Genomic DNA, 19,964 nt, shown 5'->3' on the forward strand with positions numbered 1-19,964 from the left:
TCCCTACTTCTTAAAATTAAGATTAAAACACCATATAAGAAACTTACGTTATTAGCCCCACATTTCAACTAAAAAGCTTAATTAAAAACTTTAAAATCAAGAACGTTACGAGAACTGCTGTTTGTCATTGCATGCTTCAACTTGATGACTTATATTATTAATGCCAATGACTAAGTTTGGATCAATAAAATGTCTGCATCACTTCTTCAATAATTTTTACCAATATTGTAATGATACGGGCATGTGAATCTAGATCGATCAAAGGAATTCTGCCGGCATCCACGCGATGAGAGGTTGAAAGGTGTAAAATAGCCAATCTCCCAACAAAGATTCTTCGGATTTCTTTATGATTTAGTCCGGTAGACATTTTTTTGAAGTTGAATATTGACGGAGAAGTAAGGAATACGGACGTTTATTAGGAAACAGGATTGATTTTGTGGACGTCTAGTATGAATAGCATCTTTAGACTTGCGTTAGTTTGTGGACTTTTTGTTAGCTGTGTAGTTTCTAAAAACATAGAAAAGGAACAAAATAAAGGTAGGTCTATTTGATTTTTTTGCATCTGATTAGACTTCCTACATTTTGTCTGTTCGTGGCATTTCAAATCTCACTATTCAGTGCGGGTTTTTATCAATGTTGGAGGGTGTCTGGTGACCTTAGCACTTTACAACTTCGTCTCATGAATAGTATTCCCCTTGTCACTCATACGACACCTCCTTTGTGTATTAAATGTTTTGAACCAGTATTTTGTTGGTTTTTTTCATTTTCTACAGTACATAAGTAAAAATAAAACCGTCAAAATTTTGTGACAAATATATTTTTACACAAAACCTTAATTTATCTAATAAATTAATAAAATTGAGAACGGAAATTGGGAATATGTCAAAAACAAAACCCAACCAAAAAGCAGATTACAGCCGAAAAACACGAACGCAGCGAGAAAAATCCCGCACTGGGAGGTTGACCTCGTCCTCCTCCTAGAATGTGTACTAGTTCAGTGAACATGTTTAGGACATTTAACTTCAATTAATTGTATGTGCGTTTGAAAAGTTTGATGATAGTCGTAAAAAAACAATCCATTTAAGGGGGTACCCAACTCTTTGACTAAAATAGATTTCGCTCGTTTAATTTTCACAAAGTTTTGACAAAATATTCACTTTGACCTGTTTACAAAAATATGAAAATGTTTAGAAATTTGAACCGTTCAATTAACAGGAATAATATGGTTTGCCATATAGCAGTTTGACTAACACTAATTTTGATCGTTGAAAAGCTTGATTTCTCCTTATTAAAACACTCAGCTGATTTTTAAGAGTTAACTCCCTTAGGTGTTTTGTACCCCCTTAAATGTATGTTGAATTAAAATAATTGGAACATAAAAATATTTAAACCCTTTGAATCCAGAGTTATATTGACCCTTTTCTGTGTCTCGTTTGATTGTTGTCCCATTGACGTATATTTTCATACTTCTATTAAATTACTTTTCTTTTAATTTTCTTTTTGACATTTTTGTTGTTATACATTGATTGAGTTACAACGCTTTCATAGATATTCGGGAACTACTTGTATGTTTAAGCTTTAATATGGTACTCTTACATGTGCTGCATTTAACAAGAAAAGGAGGATCTATTTACCCTTCCTGGGCACAAGAGATCACTCTTGGTTTATATGAAGACAGAAGGTTACACGGTATTACACGGTGTTACACGGTGTTACACGGTGTTGCTCTATGTTGTGTTTTTATACTGTTGTTTGTTTTTTTGTTTATAGTTTGTCATCGTATTATAAGTTTGCGTATCTCTTCAAGTATTTTCTGCCTCTCTGCTGCTGTTGATTGGATCTGTCTGTCACTACACTAACTTGACGAAATATGACAACACATGCATGATTTTTAAAAGACACTTTATTTCGTACTTAGCATTTTTGCACCGGCTTTTAAAACATCTTAAATTATGCGAAACATACAATCCTATAAAAGGCAACGGTATCTTGGTAATGGATATGTATTAAAGAGTATAATCAGAAGAAAAAAAAAAGATCTAAAAAAAAAATGAAATATTTTCAATTCACTTGAGACCATTAAAAGTCAATTGTACGACTATTTTCATATCAATGAGAATTTTATCTTAAAAGATGACTGACTATTACAATTGTTTTCTAGACTCACAGAATCCTCGTTTGTCTTCCTACAACTATTTCTTATGTCTACCATTATAAAACAAGTTTGCAATAATTGGCGTAAAGATATCCTACAATCGGTCCAAGGAAACCAATGCAAAATATTGTGATCAAGATTTAGTTGTAGTTTGTTGTATCAAAATATAATCTATTACTTTGTTAGAATCAAATAAAAAGAATTAAGAACTGAAGGAGAGGCTGAAGGTCTCAAAGGGATATTTACAACCGTGAGTCCAAGAAACATAAGACAAACAGGTGTCCATAAAACAAAACATAGAAAACTGACGACTTAGCAACACAACTGAGGTAAAAACTAGGGCTGATCTCAGTTGCTCCTCATTTTGTGATGCTCATGTAAGTTCTAGTATCCAGTGATAGTTTCTACAGTCGCCACGACGACCTGGTTGATCTCGTATTGTCTTGCTTTGTAAACATTCTGTTATATAAAACATGGAGATATGGTTTGATTGCCTATGGAAAAAAATTACAACAGAGTCCATATGACGTGGATAAAAGCAACAATTATTGATGACCGGACGGCCTTTAACGATGAGCAACACCCATACTTTATAGTAAGGTTTAAAACGCTCTGACAACATGTGGAACAATTCAAACGGCATGGTTAATGATGATATAAACTAACCAAAAACAATTAGAACCGAAAGTCGCTGAATTACACCTTGACTTCGGTCATGGACACATATATAGAACGTTGTAGGCTTAAACAGTTTTTTAGCACTCAACCTAGTTTGGAATGGCTTGACTAGTCAGATTGGCACGAAGCACAAACAATAGTTTACAATAAGACAAAAGATAAAAAATTGCGAGAAAGTGTAAATTGTGGTTATTTTAGAATCGCGATATAGCATCTTTGGAGACTAGTTATATTTGTTGTCTTATTGTTTGCTACATGTTAACGTCCAGTGGCAAATATTTCATGCAATTTGGGACGAGTGTTATTGTTTGAGTTGCAGTTTGTTGATTACATGCTACACATAACACGAAAACTGAAGCCTATAACAATATAATAAGCTAGTTTGTAATTACACATCCTTATTGACACTGTTATATGTAGTATCCTGTACAAATGTTTACAATAAAACAAACATTACCTTTTTATTGGAGGTTAAGTGACACTATGAATTATTAAACAAAATATCAATTAAAAAAACTTGTGTGTTATTGCTTTCAAATATGAAACCTAATCTGATTTGCATTCCGGTACTGTCGTATTATCGACTAAATTATTTCATAAATAAATAAAACTCTGCAATACATTTGCATATTATGCAACCGTATGCTCTGTCATTTATGTTTTAAAATTCATTGCTATTGATTTCTTGTGTGGTTGATATCATGTTGTAAAAGAGGGACGAAAGATACCAGAGGGATAGTCAAACTCATAAATAGAAACAAATAAATTTTTGCTTTCGTTTTTTCGTTATTTTTTTTTTTTTTACAAAATTTACATAAAACGACAGTTTTAAAAACAGAAGTTCCAATTAATGATGCCAACCTCTCATTTTAAAGTAAAGACAATGTTTGCCATCAATTTGTTTTTGAAAATCATACAGTTTCTTTGTTTATTTGTTAAGCACAGTTCGGCCCCACGAGAAATCGTTAAAATGTATACATTATCAACTGATTTACCATAGACAGTATGTGTAAAGTGATATTCAAAAAGCGGTAAAAATCTTGAAACTAATCCGAAAGGTTCCAAATTTACTGTGTGTTGTTTTCATATCTAAAGCATTGATTTGAGACGAAAATAAAAAAAACATTTTTTTGCATTTTTTGAGATTTCAAAAAACACTTTTTTCCCAAAAATTTGAAAAAACAATATTTCAACCCATTAATTACAACATGAACATAACTTGATTAGCTTATTGAATATTTTTAAACAAACTTGAAATTTTATTTAGTACTAAGAAAATTATCTGTCGATTTTTTATTCAACTTTCCGCAAAACTAATTTGCACCCTATGCTCGTTTACACGGAATTTAGATACTTTCCGACAAGTTTTGATTTTCATTATCACATGTGCATACATTGCAAATGAAAGCTTTTTAAAATAGTATATCTCATTTTGTTTTATATTTAATACTTTTTGATAAATTTTATTTCAAAGTCGTGTATCACTAGTATATTTATCAAGCTTCAGTTTAAAAGAGGATGACAGACTAAACTTTTATAATATAGCTATATTTTGCCACATATTTTCGGGAGGAGGAGGAGAGAGGCTTGTGCATACTATAATTATGAATAGTTGTCGTAAATTAACACAAACATGATTAAAAAAAAAACCTTCTGTTTTCAGACAAGAACCGATGTTATCGCTATTTAACGAAATTTTCCATTCATCTTGCTAACTGATAATTTCCTTTCTCAGGAAAGCATCGCTAGGACACGTGGCGTTGCTAATGAAATTGACAATATCGTCATAAGTAAAATAGCGATAAACAGATTATCTTTGGTCATCTCAACTCGATTGCTTTTCTCACTTTTGCCGTTCCGGCTCAAGCGAAAAATTCTATCTCGTTGAGATGATCCACGATAAGGTAGCTCTCCACAGTTAGAAAATAAATTAAAAATGAGCCACAAAATGTTTTATCATCTATTCCTGGATTTTTAATACATTAACCTAACTGTTTGTGTTGTACATGTGCATATGTTTGTAATCAGTATCTTCCATAGATTTAATTTTCGAAAGTTAAAACGGTGAAAAATAATTCCTTTTGTATGTATTCATGGCAACATTCTGCGTTTATTTACCATAAAATATTGCAAAAAGGGGAGTGAACATGTCACATATCCCCCAAAATTACGATCAAACTAAAATTTCAATGTATTTGAGTGATACCTTTCTAGAAACTGTTGACACTAATCTTCCTAATGATCAAATAAATTATGGATGTCTTTCGCCTCATTTTTTCGTAAAATCTAATCACAAAGTTCGTGCGACAAAAAGTTGGAAAAAAACATTACAATAATTGCTGGACCAATGTATGGTATAGACATGTAATACGGACGAGCGGACGCAAAGACCGAAACACATAATGCCCCAAGGTGAGGCATAGAAAGGTCAATTGTTGTCGGACTCCCTTCTAGTAGATTTAGTTTGCAGAATTCATTTATGTATAATTCAAACAATTAATGATTTTTTTCCACAGACTTTACTATTTGAAATTGAATTGCGTGTCAATTGATACAGCTAGTCTGAATATAGATAACATATCACAAACGACAATTAATAAAACAATTAAGGAGGAATATTGATGCCGTTTGTGTATTTAAAGTCGTGTTTTAGAAGCAAAAATGGTAGGACTATTAGCCTTTGAATTTACTTCATGTTAGATTTGTTAATACAAAGTCATTGAAGCACTTTTATCAATGTTTATATCAATGATCGACTCAAAACTACAGCCACATAGTCATTTACATGGCTTAAATCTGCAACTTTGTTTGTGTCAAATTCAACCTAACTCAATTTAATCATCTTTGTGTTCGTCAGAGAAAAAATATTCAAAAGATCTTTCTTTTTCATTGTTCTCAAAATCCTAGAAGTATTTTATTTTGCATTCGATACCGAAAGTTCACATGGTTATCAATTTCGGTTGAGTGCAAGGAGAATAGCCCTTTATAATATTATGCGCTCCAGCGGTGCTCTATTCGACACAGTTAAACAACAACGATATACAAAATCATTCAAAGACTTGGTATTATATTATGTACTTGGGTGTTTGCCTTTTAATCACTACATATTCTTTGATGGTAAGATACTAGTAAGTTCGTTCACACTTCTCAAAATTTGAGTAAAAGTGACAATTTCTTTTGTGTCAGATGCGCGATATGGCTTGTTTGAGACTGTAGTTATTTTTGATTGACAAAATGGTTGCTGTTTGCTTAACATCTAGTTACAAATGTTTCATGGATATCCAAAACGAGTTTAATCTTTAAAGTTTCAGTTTATTGATTACATTTACTAGACAAAACACGATAACTGCAGCCATTAACAGTATAATAAGCTAGGTTGTAGTTGCACATCCTTATTGACACTTGTATAGGTGATATCGAGTACAAATGTTTACAATAAAACAAACATTACCTTTTTATTGGCGGTTAAGTGACACTATGAATTATTAAACAAAATATCAATTAAAAATCAACATTTGTGTGTTATTGCTTTCAATAATGAAACCTAATCTGATTTGCATTCCGGTACCGTCGTATTATCGACTAAATTATTTCATAAATAAATAAAACTCTGCAATAAATTTGAATATTATGCAACCGTATGCTCTGTCATTTATGTTTTAAAATTCATTGCTATTGATTTCTTGTGTGGTTGATATCATGTTGTAAAAGAGGGACGAAAGATACCAGAGGGATAGTCAAACTCATAAATAGACAAGAAATGATAACGCCATGGCTGAAAATGAAAAAGACAAACAGACTAAATGATTCATGCAAATTCAGGACTAGTACAAATTTAACAATTAAACAAATAAAGCACTTACTAGACGAATTAGAAAATTGGGTCGACAGAGATAAAAGACTTGAAAAGGGCATGACCACACAATTTTGGCTGTTAAAATGATAATTTGGGATACAATTTTAAAAGGATTGTAGAGTTTATTATTTTTGGAAGTTTCAAGGTGCTAGACATATATTGTTGTTTTCCGAATGTCGGTTATGACACTATTTCTTGAGACTGTCACAATAAAAAATCGACATATTTATCAGGATTCAATTTGAAAGACTATATATATAACATACTATAATTTTATAATTAAGTAATATCATGTGTTGCATATTATTAACGGGAAGAGCGAGGCTTATGGATATTAATTACTAACAGTTCTCGTAAATAAACGCTAAAATTGTTTTAAAACTTCCGTTTTCACAGAAAACATACGTTATTTAATTTAATCTGGAATGGGATTTAACAAAAAAAGATAATTTTTCGCACAAAGAACAATATAATTATAAAATAACATTCGGATAAGAGACAGTTAACAATTAAGAAATCACGACTTTACATAAGAAGGTCCTTTGCAATTTAATACTGTGGTTTTAATTAGATCGATACAACTTAATAAGCTACCTAGACAAAGAATCGCAAAACTAGGAATGTTTTACTATCATGGATAAAAGACAAATCTTTACATTATGGTAATTTTATTATGCCTTGCTATCTTCTTATTGAAAAATCTTGAAAAACAGTCATCGATTAGAAATTATTAGAAGAAGATATCAATAAATGAATAAAAGACACATTAATCGTGATTTTCATTGTCTATGGACAATCATTAATTCTTTACCTTTTAATTTTTCCTGTGGTCTTATTCAATAAATTTAGAATAATCAATGAAATATCGCCCAGTCAAAAACATAAAAACGTTACTTTTTTTAACCATGTGCCACGCTCTCAATACATGTTATATAATCCATTTAAGCAAGTGTTTCAGAAACCCATAGATTACAAAATTAAAACTATTATAAAAAAAAAAACTGTCTTTATATGTTGTCCTTCTCCTTTCCGGTAGATCCACTTTGCAGAAGTCATTTATGTTATCAGATGATTAAAGATTTTTTTCCATATACTTTACTTTTAAATTGAATGGCCAGCGGTTCAATTTTAACATAGTCTACTTTGATACAGGCAGTCCTAAATATAGATAAAATATTTTCCACTGGCCATATCACAAATGACAATTAACCAATTAAAGAGGAATATAGACGCCGTTTAGATAATGAACGTCGTAGTTAGAAGCGAAATTGGCAGGACTTTTATCCTTTAAATGTACTTCATTGGTGGCCTTCGGCTGTTGTCTGCTCTATGGTTGGGTTGTTGTCGCTTTGCCACATTCCCCATTTCCTTTCTCAATTTTATTCATGCTAGATTTGTTAATAAAAAGTCACTAAAACACCCAGCTTCATCGATGTAGTTTGAAGTTTTGAAATTTTATCACATCTCTGAAATTCCTATCAATATTCTTTATTTCGTTGACTCAAAACTACAGATACTTAATATTCTCAGGGGCGGATCCAGCCATTTTAAAAAGGGGGGTTCCCAACCCAGGATAAAGGGGGGTTCCAACTATATGTCCCCATTCAAATGCATTGATCGGCCAAAAAAAGGGGGTTTCAACCCCCGGAAACCCCCCCCCCCCCTCTGGATCCGCCACTGATTCTATAAATCTTCAACTTTGTTAGTTTCAAATAAAAAAAAGAGGGAATAAAGATACAAGAGGAATAGTCAAACTCGTAGATAGAAAATAAAATGACAATGCAATGGCTAAAATGATAACGACACATAGACAAAAAATAGTACACAAGGCACAACATGGAAAATAAGACAAACCCAACCTAAAACTAGGAGTTAACTCATTTTTTACAATTAATACAATTTAATATTTGTTGTGTTCGGCAGTTTGGTTCAGAATATCAATTGTTTGTATAGTCCTCAAAATCGCAGAGTTTTTTTTTATGAACGATACCAAAATTTCACTTGGTTATATATTTCGGTAGTCAGAGTACATTGGGGATTGGCATTGCATTTTTCTCATCACTTGGCGTCAGGCGTCCTGCGTCCGGCGTTCGTCGTCCGTAAACTTTTACAAAAATCTTCTCCTCTGAAACTACTGGGCCAAATTTAACCAAACTTGGCCACAATTATCCTTGGGGTATCTAGTTTAAAAAGTGTGTCCGATGACCCGGCCATTCAACCAAGATGGCCGCCATGGCTAAAAATAGTACATAGGGGTAAAATGTAGATTTTGGTTAATATCTCTGAAACTAAAGCATTTAGAGCAAATCTGACAGGGTTAAATTGTTTATCAGGTCAAGATCTATCTTCCCTAAAATTTTCAGACAAATTGGACAGCCTGTTGTTGGGTTGCTGCCCCCTAATCAATAATTTTTAGAAAATTTTGCAGTTTTAGGTTATTCTGTTGAATATTATAAAAGATAGAGATAAACTGTACACAGCAATAATGTTCAGCAAAGTAAGATCTACAAATAAGTCAACATGACCAACATTGTCAGTTGACCCCTAAAGGAGTTATTGCCTTTTATAGTCAATTTTTAACCATTTTTCTAAAATTTTAGTAATCTTATTCAAAAATCTTGTCCTTTGAAACTACTTTACCAAATTTAACCAAATTCAGCCACTGTTTTTTTGGGGTGTGTAGTTTTAAAAATGTGTCCGATGACCTGGCAAACCAACCAAGATGGCCGCCATGGCTAAAAATAGAACACAGAGGTAAAATGTAGATTTTGGCTTATATCTGTGAAACCAAAGCATTTAGAACAATTTGACAGGGTTAAATTGTTAATCTATCTGCCCTGAAATTATCAGACAAATCGGACAACCCAATATTGGGTTGCTGCCGCCGAATTAGTAATATTAAAGAAATTTTGCAGTTTTGGTTATTATCTTGATAAAGTGTAAACAGCAATAATGTTCAGCAAAGTCAGATCTACAAATAAGTCAACATGACCAAAATTGTCAGTTGACTCATTAAGGAGTTATTGCCCTTTGTAGTCTATTTTTAATCATTTATTCTAAAATTTTAGTAATCTTTTAAAAAAATCTTCTCCTCTGAAACTAAAACTACTTGGACAGATTGAACCAAACTTGGCAACCATCTGCTTAAGGGTATGTAGTTTCAATAATTTGTCCAATGACCTCATTCACGAACCAAGATGGCCGACATGGCTTAAAATAGTACATATGGGTAAAACGCAATTTTTGCCTATTATTTCTGAATGCAAAGCGTTTAGAGCAAATATCATTCATTTAAGTATGTTAATTAAGTCAAGATCTAACTGCCCTGAAATTTTCAGACAAATCAGGCAACCCGTTGTTTGGTTGATGCCCCTGAATTGGTAATTTTAAGAAAAATTTGCAGTTTTTGATCTTCAATATTATCTTAGTTAGATAAAGATAAACTGTAAAAAAACAATTATGTATAGCAAAGTAAGACCTACAAATAAGTCAACTTGACCAAAACGGTCAATTGACCCCTTAAGAAGTTATTGCTCTTTATTGTTAATTTTAAACAATTTTCATCAATTGATGTAAAATTGTAATCTTTTACAAAATATTTAGTTTTGAAACTACGGAGCCAAGTTCATTATTGACAAACACATCATCATCACCAAAACATAATGTTCTGATGAATTTTATTCTCATCTATTAAGTTAGTCCTTTGTTTAGTAGGATCATAGACCACGGTAAGCGACACAGGCTCTTTAGAGCCTCTAGTTTTACTAACATTGAAAAATCATTAAAAATACGTTGCTGTTAATCCATGATGACGTTAATTTCAGTTTTATGAATTTAAAAAAAATGTTTATCGTGGACCTATTTGTAGTATGAAACGCTTCTGCAATGCTCTATTCGACATAATTAAGCAACAACGAAACTATACAAAAAAAAAACCAATTATGGACCAAGTATAAAATGAATTTTGTGCATACTTATTCAATAATAAATATTTTTTGATGGTATGATTTGTTCGCTCAGATTTATCAAAAAAGTTCATCCTACAATAACAAAAGAATAATAATTTAACAATCCCAAACTTATAAAAATCATAATTCGAAAACTGTCAGAACATTTAAAAATCGATTATAATTTTGAACATTTGAATCCCCCAAATTAATTAACTCACATTTCTTTTAATGGTTTAACCATATGAAGGTGGTTTATTTTTTGCTGTGATTATTCTTTAGTTGATAATATAAATGCCCCAAGTTATAATGCATACAAATGTTTGTTCACAACCACATCAGTAGTGTCCCTCCATTTTGATTATGTAATGTTTAGTAAGTGTTTATTATAATAATTTTGTATATTGCTATGTTACACACCAACACAAGCTTAATATTGCCGCTGGCTCCAACTCTCCGTGATATTATTTGCATGTGCTGGTTTTGTTGGTTTATACGTTATAAAGGATGACAGCATTAAATCAATGATCTCTCTTTAATAGATCTTTTGATATATAATATATTAATATTGGTTTTGTTTTTGGTTTGTTTTGCTTATGGCCATAATATTTTTTATGGAAAAATCAGTATTTTATCTTGAGGCACTTTTGAAGAGACATTATTTATAATTACTTCCATTTGGGTTATAACGAGGTATACTTACATGAGTATATTATATCTAAGGTATATGTACATTTACATGCCATACAATTGATAAGCGTTGATTCTTGAAAAAAAGAAACCATATTATTTAAAAAATGATAATGTGGTAAGATTGCCAATTAGACAACCCTCCACAAGAGACCAAAATGACACAGAAATTAACAACTATTGTTTACCGTACGGCCTTCACCGATGAGCAAAGCCCATACCGCATATTCAGCTATAAAAGGCTCGGAAATGACAATGTAAATCAATTCAAACGAGAAAAACTAACAGCCTTTTTTATTTAAAAAATAATGAACGAAAAACAAATATGTAACACATAAAACAACGACAACCACGAAATTACAGCCCGGAGGGAGCGACGGATTCAGGAAGCGTGGAATAGACTACATTCCCACACTGGTTTAAATCTGATTAAAACTCAGAATTAGCTTACTCGTCGAATATGAGCATAATGAAATCAGAGATCTATACTTTAATTCGATTGTCGCATGATCATCGTTGCCATATACTTTTGTAGTTGTGTAGAATACCATAATGTTTTATGAAGGTGTAGTATTTCCTTTGCTTTGTTTTTAGTGTATTTTAAATGTTTTCATATAGTTCCTTCAATGTTGTTTTTTTTTTTCAGTTTGTTTCTTGGGGTTAAATTTTTGTTTCTTGTCTTTAATTCTACGCGCTTTATCGGACAATAACTTTTCTTATAGAAATTTAAAAGAGAGAAGAGTGATTGTGTTATTCTGATTATGACCCTTAAATGAAGATACTGTATATATTATGAGATTCCATGGAAGCAATTTCAATGAGACTTCAACTGGTTGAAAAAACTTGACTAGATACACTTCTCCTTTTATGTTAAATTTGAAATCCCGTACTTATCCATAGACTCATAAATATAATATTAAATTAAAGTCGTAAATTCCTTTGTGTTCATTACGTCTACATTTATAAGCTGGCGTTTATCGTAAAAAAACGGATTTCAGAACCGCAGAGATCGTGATTTGTAAACATGTAGGTGGATTATATTGCCAACTTTTTATGTTAAGGTCAGTGCTTTTATATTTTTATCGGATTTTATCGGAAATTTTTAATATGTTTTGTTTATTTCATCTTGTAAGTAGCAGTCACAATGTACAGTATACTTAATTTTTATCCTAACCGATTTATCCTTTTCCCGACCCTTTGATTATTTATTTAATCAACTGTTATGTTCAGTTTGATCTTAGTTCTTTTTGGCCAAAACTTTATTATGACATCACATTTTCTTGATTTTTTTCTGAAATTCCCATTGTGACGTCATAAAAAAGACGACCAAGCCTGATGACGTTACATTGAAAGAACACATAATTTTTTTAGATCATTCATAAAATAAACTAGATTTAATCCCGCTGCAAATGTTTGCACCTGTCCTAAGTCAAGAATCTGATGTACAGTAGTTGTCGTTTGTTTATGAAATTTATACTTGTTTCTCGTTTCTCGTTTTTTTATTTTATATAGATTAGACCGTTGGTTTTCCTGTTTGAATGGTTTTACACTAGTAATTTTGGGGCCCTTTATAGCTTGTTGTTCGGTGTGAGCCAAGGCTCCGTGTTGGAGGCCGTACATTGACCTATAATGGTTTACTTTTAAATTGTTATTTGGATGGAGAGTTGTCTCATTGACACTCACACCACATCTTCCTATATCTTTATAGATTTGTATGTATGTTGTATAAAAATCTTAAGGGAAACAAATTTCACCACCAAAACACATCTATAAGTCCAAGTGTTTTGATATATGGCACCAAATTATATGTCAAGTTGGATGTGTTATACAACGATACATGTTTTCAATAGACAACCTTCGAGTTCGATGCATTTCCGTCAAAAACTCTGGTTTTAGTGAACATCATTCGTGCGTTTAGGGGCATCGTCACCTTGTTCCAATGTTGAGCGAGTAGTTGGAAAACTACATTGCTATATTGTTCAAATTATTCGTTAAATTAAATTCTAGTAATTGACATTCAGCACTGCTGTCATTAGGGGATGTTGATTAAGTACTTACAAAACAAGCTTTATTTCTAGTTGATCCTACACAATGGCGATCACTAAGACGCTTGGTTAACGGTAATAATGTAGGGATATAGGCGACCCCCTCTATCTGGTAAATGACGCCTTTAAGGCGTGCATAATTGACGAGTTTGTCCCGGTGGCGGATGAACTCGAAAGTGGTCTATTCCTTCAATGTCTACTACCAATTTGTCAAAAAAGATATTCTTTAATATCTCGTATTTTAGTCATGTTTACCCGCACCCACTAGTCTGAAGTTTCGTGTTATATAGATGAAACTCTGTCTTGGTGTATCAAAGATAGTGACACTTTTCCCGCCCCTTCGAATTTCATTCTACTTCCTGTTTACTTAAAACATTCAGCACTAAAATATCACGCACATATTTGAAATTTTGATGAAAATTAAGTCATCAACCGTGATTGAGCGGGGGTATAATTGATGAGCATTTGTAATAGTGCATCTTGTTTTAATCTCGTTTCCTTAATGTGAATTCAATTTACTTGTTTTGTAAACGTTGATTCAGTTCAAAATGCGTGACTTTGTTTTAACTGCAGTGCATTGAATTACGCAATTTGTCGTTTTTTAACTTTGTAGGAACTGCAGTATTAGTGATTTTATGACTGTATTATCAATCAAAGCGTCCCTCAATTGAACAAATTTACAGAGAAAATTATTATACAATCCTCGACATCTCACAAGAGCTTAAGTATAAATTAATAAAACCGATCGAAAACAACATTTTTGTCGTGTTACGGTTGACGTTACGTAAGAGTTGTTTGTGAAATTTCTATTTGAAAGGTCTTCCATTTGCGTTAAATTCTAGTTATGACTTGGAAATGGAAACAAATTCGTGAAGTGCAATTGTAAAACAATTTTGTAACATTTACGTTATAACTTCAATTTTGTCTAAGGTTTTGGAAGAGGAGCCACCGAATTGAAAAGACAAATCAAATTAAGTGTTTGTGAGATATGAGTTAGCCAACCAACATTTCACCGATTTAGTTTTCCGAACCAAAAATGGCGTTTAAATACTCATGTCAAAAATCAAACTATAAATGTTTGGTACCATTAAAACGTTTAATCCCGCTGCAATTGTTTGCACCTGTCCTAAGTGAGGAATCTTATGTTCTGTAGTTGTCGGTTGTTAATGTGGTTTATCAGTGTTTTTCGTTTCTCAGGTTTTTTTTATAGACTAGACCGTTGGTTTTTCCGTTTGAATGGTTTTACACTATTAATTTTGTTGGCCCTTTATAGCTTGCTGTTCGATGTGAGTCAAGGCTCTGTGTTGAAGACCGTACCTTGACCTATAATGTTTACTTGTTATAAATTGTAACTTGGACGGAGAGTTGTCTCATTAGCACTCATACCACATCTTCCTATATCTATATAAAATTGAGAATGGAAATGGGGAATATGTCTTAGAGACAACAATCCTACCAAAGAGCAGATAACAGCCGAAGATAGAAATATTTTCAGATGTTTTTATTGAAATTAAAATAAATGTTCCGTACAACAATATCTAGTTTATTCAATATTGTCATATTTCATTAACAAAATATTTTAGATCAGTATGCTTGCAAAAAAGAAAAGTTATCGTTTTGAAAACCACTAGAAAATCATCTCTAAGAAACATGGTATTTTTGCAATATAATACTGTTAGGTATGGTATAGTTGAAGCGCAATAGTTCTGGTCATGAAGAATGGTCAAAGTGCATGTGTTCTTGTCATGACGGTTGTTTAAGATGCAGATGTTCGTATCATAAATAATGTCTAATTTGCAAATGTTCTTGCCATGAAGGATGGTTTAAATGCAAGTTTTTGTGTATTTAAGAATGATTTCATTGTTATGTTCTTACCCGGAAGAACGAAAACAGTGCAAATGGCCTTGCCATGAAGAATGGGCAAGGTCATATGTTCTCGTCATGAATAATGGTTAAAGTGCACATGTTTTTTTCATGAAGAACGAATGGTTGAAGTGCAAAATTGTTTCAGTCATGTGGAATAGCTGAAGTATTTGAATTTTAGACGTAAACAAACTTTGATGTATGAAGCAACCATTTCAAATGCTGTTACATAAGTGCATTCCGATATTTCCAAGATAATACGCAATTAATCGAACAAGTTGTAGTTAAATCAAAATTTCTCTCATGAGAACATATATTATTGAAATATGGAATTTACCTCTGAAATTGTATTAGTTATTTAAACAGAAATCTAACAATTAATGTGATCTCAACTTTAATTACCGGAGAACGACAGTAAATTTCCAAAAAGGAAATTACTTCCAGCACGTCTAATCGAGTTAGACAATATAAGGAATGCATTAAAATTGCCTTCTTAACTTGTATTTCGATGCTAATCGGGTGCAATTTGTTGGTTTGTGGTATATTATACCAGAGTTATTTTATACCTTGATTAAGGCATTAATCGAATGAATTCTGTTTTCCTTTTTTGCCAAATAATATATATGTTTAATATCGTCTTTTTGACTCAATTCGATATTTGTCCAGACATAGAATAAGTTCGAGTTGCTGAATTATTTTGGCGCAATTCATATGTCGATATTTAAACTTGACATTATTATTGTTTTGCCTAAGTATACTATTATTTATTTGTTCTGTATTCTTAGAACAGAAAAAAATCAAAACGAACCAATAAATATTGGTGAATTTTATTAGTTACATAGTGTGTTAGTGACCTAATACGATATATACGCGGTCAGTTAATTCCATATGGATGAGAATTCGCTCGAACCAAATATATGTGATTTACTGACCCTGTATATATCGTATTAGGTCACTAGCACACTATGTAACGAATTTATCTTACCGACTATCTTTATATGTTGAATTTAAACTGCAGTTTTCTCATTTGCAATCATACCAGATCTTTTTATTGTTATATTTAAATGTTCAAGTGTTCAATTTGAAGAACCTACTTCCATTAATCTGCACAACAATACTAATTTAATATCAACAACCTTGATATAACAATACTAAATAGAAATTTCAATACATTTAAATAATCAAATAGAACCAAAGTCGTAGCTTCATAACTATCCGTGTACTAAAATAAGCCCTTCCTCCCTACTAACCTAATATGGAATATACACGGTTTTCACGCGGACGCTTTAAACAATCATATTCCTAGAAGTGTATAGGAAGTAAGATAAAATTACATATTACTCTTCATGATGTTCAGTTTTCTATTTAATATATACATACGCAGCATTGTTTGATTGATTTGGTTGTTGGTTGCTTAAGTTCATGACGATAAATTATATATAAGGAAGGAGTATAAGTAGGCAACTAAAGTATCAGCTTGATCATGTCTATATAAAACTATATTTGAAATGAGCAATATTGTATGTAGCCTTTTCATGTAAAACTATATCTTACTCTAGCTGTGATAAAAGATGGACATAGCAGGAGTACCTAAAAATACCGTTAAATGTATATTAGACCGCACTGGTTTCCGGAAGTTTTGTAGAACTAAAAAAGGTACTTCTGAACTGATTAAAAAAGCAAATTTCCTCCCTGACGCTATTGATTTCATATTGATTGTTTTTATCATTTAAAGAAATCTTTTATCGAGGGTTAAACAGTGATCCTATGTCTTTTGATATTTACTTCACACTAAAATTACTCAAATATTTTACTAATTGAGAACGTGAGAGGTATAAGTACAAACTATTCTGTTTAAAATACTGAATTTCATCTTTTGTGTATATATTTTCAAACCGCCAGAATAAGTTGTTCTGAACCTTTATTCTCAGTAAAATTCAATGTTATCAAAATAAATTAATTTTTAATTCGAATAAAAAATAATGAAGTCGTTCCCTATGAAATTCCATTCTTTTATTTTAATCAATTATTTTTCAATCACCCAGAAATATATTCAAATCTAAATGCCTCTCTCTAATACATGTTAGTTTTCAATATCAAGATCAGTATGAAAACTGCTAATGCATTCCCTTCTTGGTTAAGCTGATTAGGACAAATCTATGAAATATTTATATCATTAAGTTGATCCTTACATGCTATAGGATACTACAACGATTTTATATCAATCGATTCCTCTTTTTGATAGAATCTGCTAATGAAACAACTATCTATATACTAACGTTATGAACTAACATTGCGTGCGAGCAATATGAAATCTTTCTTGCCTGTACCAAGTCAGGAATATGACAGTTCTTGTCCATTCGTTTTTGATGCGTTTTGTTATTTGATTTTGCCATGTGATTATGGACTTTCCCAATTGATCTTCCTCTAAGTTCAGTATTTTTGTGATTTTACTTTTTTTTTTATGTTATTGGAATACTAATCAAACAAAAAGTTTACGTTTGATTTGATTTTGAGAGGTAATGGTATATAGAATATATGACATGAACACAGATGCAAGGAAATATTATTATTTTGTTAGCGATTAAAGGACAGTCACGAAAAAGTACGCTACTATAACGTTAAGGAATAAAATCATTAGTGTATAGCCCATAGCTTTCTATACTAATCTCCTCTACAATTTCAAGTATTAATGGCTGCGTAGTTAGACTTTCAAATAAAGTGGTATTCATTTCATTTCAACACTATACCTTATCCTGACTTGTGCTGAAAAATTCAACATACCTTAAATTGCATATTCGTGCCGCTGCGTATTGGTTCACGAAAGTTTGATAGTATAAAACATGTGCTTCTCTTCGGAACAACAGGTAAATCTGCTCTTTTGTTATAATTGTAAACACTTCTATATTATTCGAAGGGAACTTTTAAGGGGCTCCTGGGTATAAATCAATTTTTTTTCTAATATAGGATTTCGCTATATTTTTTTATAAATGAAATTTATCATATACTTAAAAGAAAAATGAAATAAAAAAATGTGGTCACCGTTCATTTAAGTTCACAACGTGCCTCCCGAAGAAGCATACTTTTTTGTTAATGTTCTTTTTTTCTGTTGACCTAATAGGAGAAATAGAGGTAATATCGAAATAAAAATAGACTAATTACAGAAATCGCTTAAATTTTACAATTATTTAGTTTATGTACATCTTATTTGAAAACAATAATAAAAAATATAGGTCACCGATGAGTTAAAAAAGAAATTTCAAATTTAAGCCAAAAAAATGGCATTTTTGCACCAAAGGGAGATAATTTGGAGCTTTTTTGATGATTTAAACATTTTAAAAGTCATCTGGGGCCAAACCGAATCGATTTTCTGGGTTGATTTTTGTATCATATCATAAAGTAATAACTAATAGTGTAATGAATAAAATTTGTAATGAAAAATTGCTGAAATTTTTGTACCCACGAGCCACCTTAACAAGGTTTCCTAAGTGATCCAAAGTCCACAATCTTCCATTTGATACCAAAATAGTTTACCTATTGACAAAGATACAGCGACATGTATGCGTATGAAGTATTTTGTTTTGAATAAAAATATGGTCTACTTTTTACATTTAACCGGGTGCGAATAAGTCATTTCATACCTTAACATGGATTATTTGTTTTTGCATATATTTCATATCTTGGTTTGATGTTATGCTTTTCTGTTTTGTACTTCACTGGTTAGTTACATAAAATCAATAGTGTCTACAATGAAAGGTTAAAGATTGAAATAAAACGTTATCCCAGATACTAGTCTTATAATTTAAAAAGTATAAATAAAGGCAACAGCAGTATACCGCTATCAATAGTTATAAATCAATTGAGAGAAAACAAATCCGGGTTACTAATTAAAACAGAAGAAACAACATCAACTATAACAGAAAAAAACTGAAACAACAGAACACTGAAATGCAACAAAAACAAAACGACAATGCAACATACATAGAAACGAACTATTAGATAACAACTTCCATATTCCTGACTTGGTTCAGGACATTTTAAGAAAGAATTGTGGATTGAACCTAGTTTTGTTGGTAGAAAAACCTCGCGCTTTATGGCAATTTAAAATATACCACTAAAAAGACAAGTGAAAGCCACAGACACATGTTTTGTTTACACAAGCCTCATTTAGGGCCGCTAATGAAACCAGCTGAATGGCTGCTGTTTCGAATCTTTGCGGTTGCTACTTTCTTTTATCAGCTGTATATATAAACGTTAAATCTATATTTGATTGTTCAACTGCACTTTTTGGAACATATAAATAAGAAGATGTGGTATGATTGCCAATGAGACAACTATCCACAAAAGACAAAAATGACACAGAACTTAACAACAATAGGTCACCGTACGGCCTTCAACAATGAGCAAAGCTCATACCGCATAGTCAGCTATAAATGGCCCCGATAAGACAGTGTAAAATAATTTAAACGAGAACACTAACGGCCTTATTTATGTAAAAAAATTGAACGAAAAACAAATATGTAACACATAAACAAACGACAACCACTGAATTACAGGCTCCTGACTTGGGATAGGCACATACATAAATAATGTGGCGGGGTTAAACATGTTAGCGGGATCCCAACCCTCCCCCTAACCTGGGACAGTGAATAACAGTACAACATAAGAACGAACTATAAAAATCAGTTGAAAAAGGCTTAACTCATCAGATTACGTCTTACGTACTTCTA

The 19,964-nt window shown here is 31.8% G+C and overlaps 1 protein-coding gene across 1 annotated transcript in view; it reads left to right on the forward strand.

Annotated features, from left to right (window-relative positions):
- The first annotated feature begins 234 nt into the window (after nucleotides 1-234).
- LOC143084217 (uncharacterized) overlaps nucleotides 235-19,964 on the forward strand; it is a 60,377-nt gene continuing 40,647 nt past the window's right edge. The window contains exon 1 of the mRNA XM_076260629.1: nucleotides 235-537. Within this exon, the coding sequence (XP_076116744.1) occupies nucleotides 450-537 (88 nt within the window). The 5' untranslated portion in view covers nucleotides 235-449. The remainder of the gene's footprint in view (nucleotides 538-19,964) is intronic.

The sequence above is a fragment of the Mytilus galloprovincialis genome, chromosome 7, assembly GCF_965363235.1.
Source record: "Mytilus galloprovincialis chromosome 7, xbMytGall1.hap1.1, whole genome shotgun sequence".
Lineage (NCBI taxonomy): Eukaryota > Metazoa > Mollusca > Bivalvia > Mytilida > Mytilidae > Mytilus > Mytilus galloprovincialis.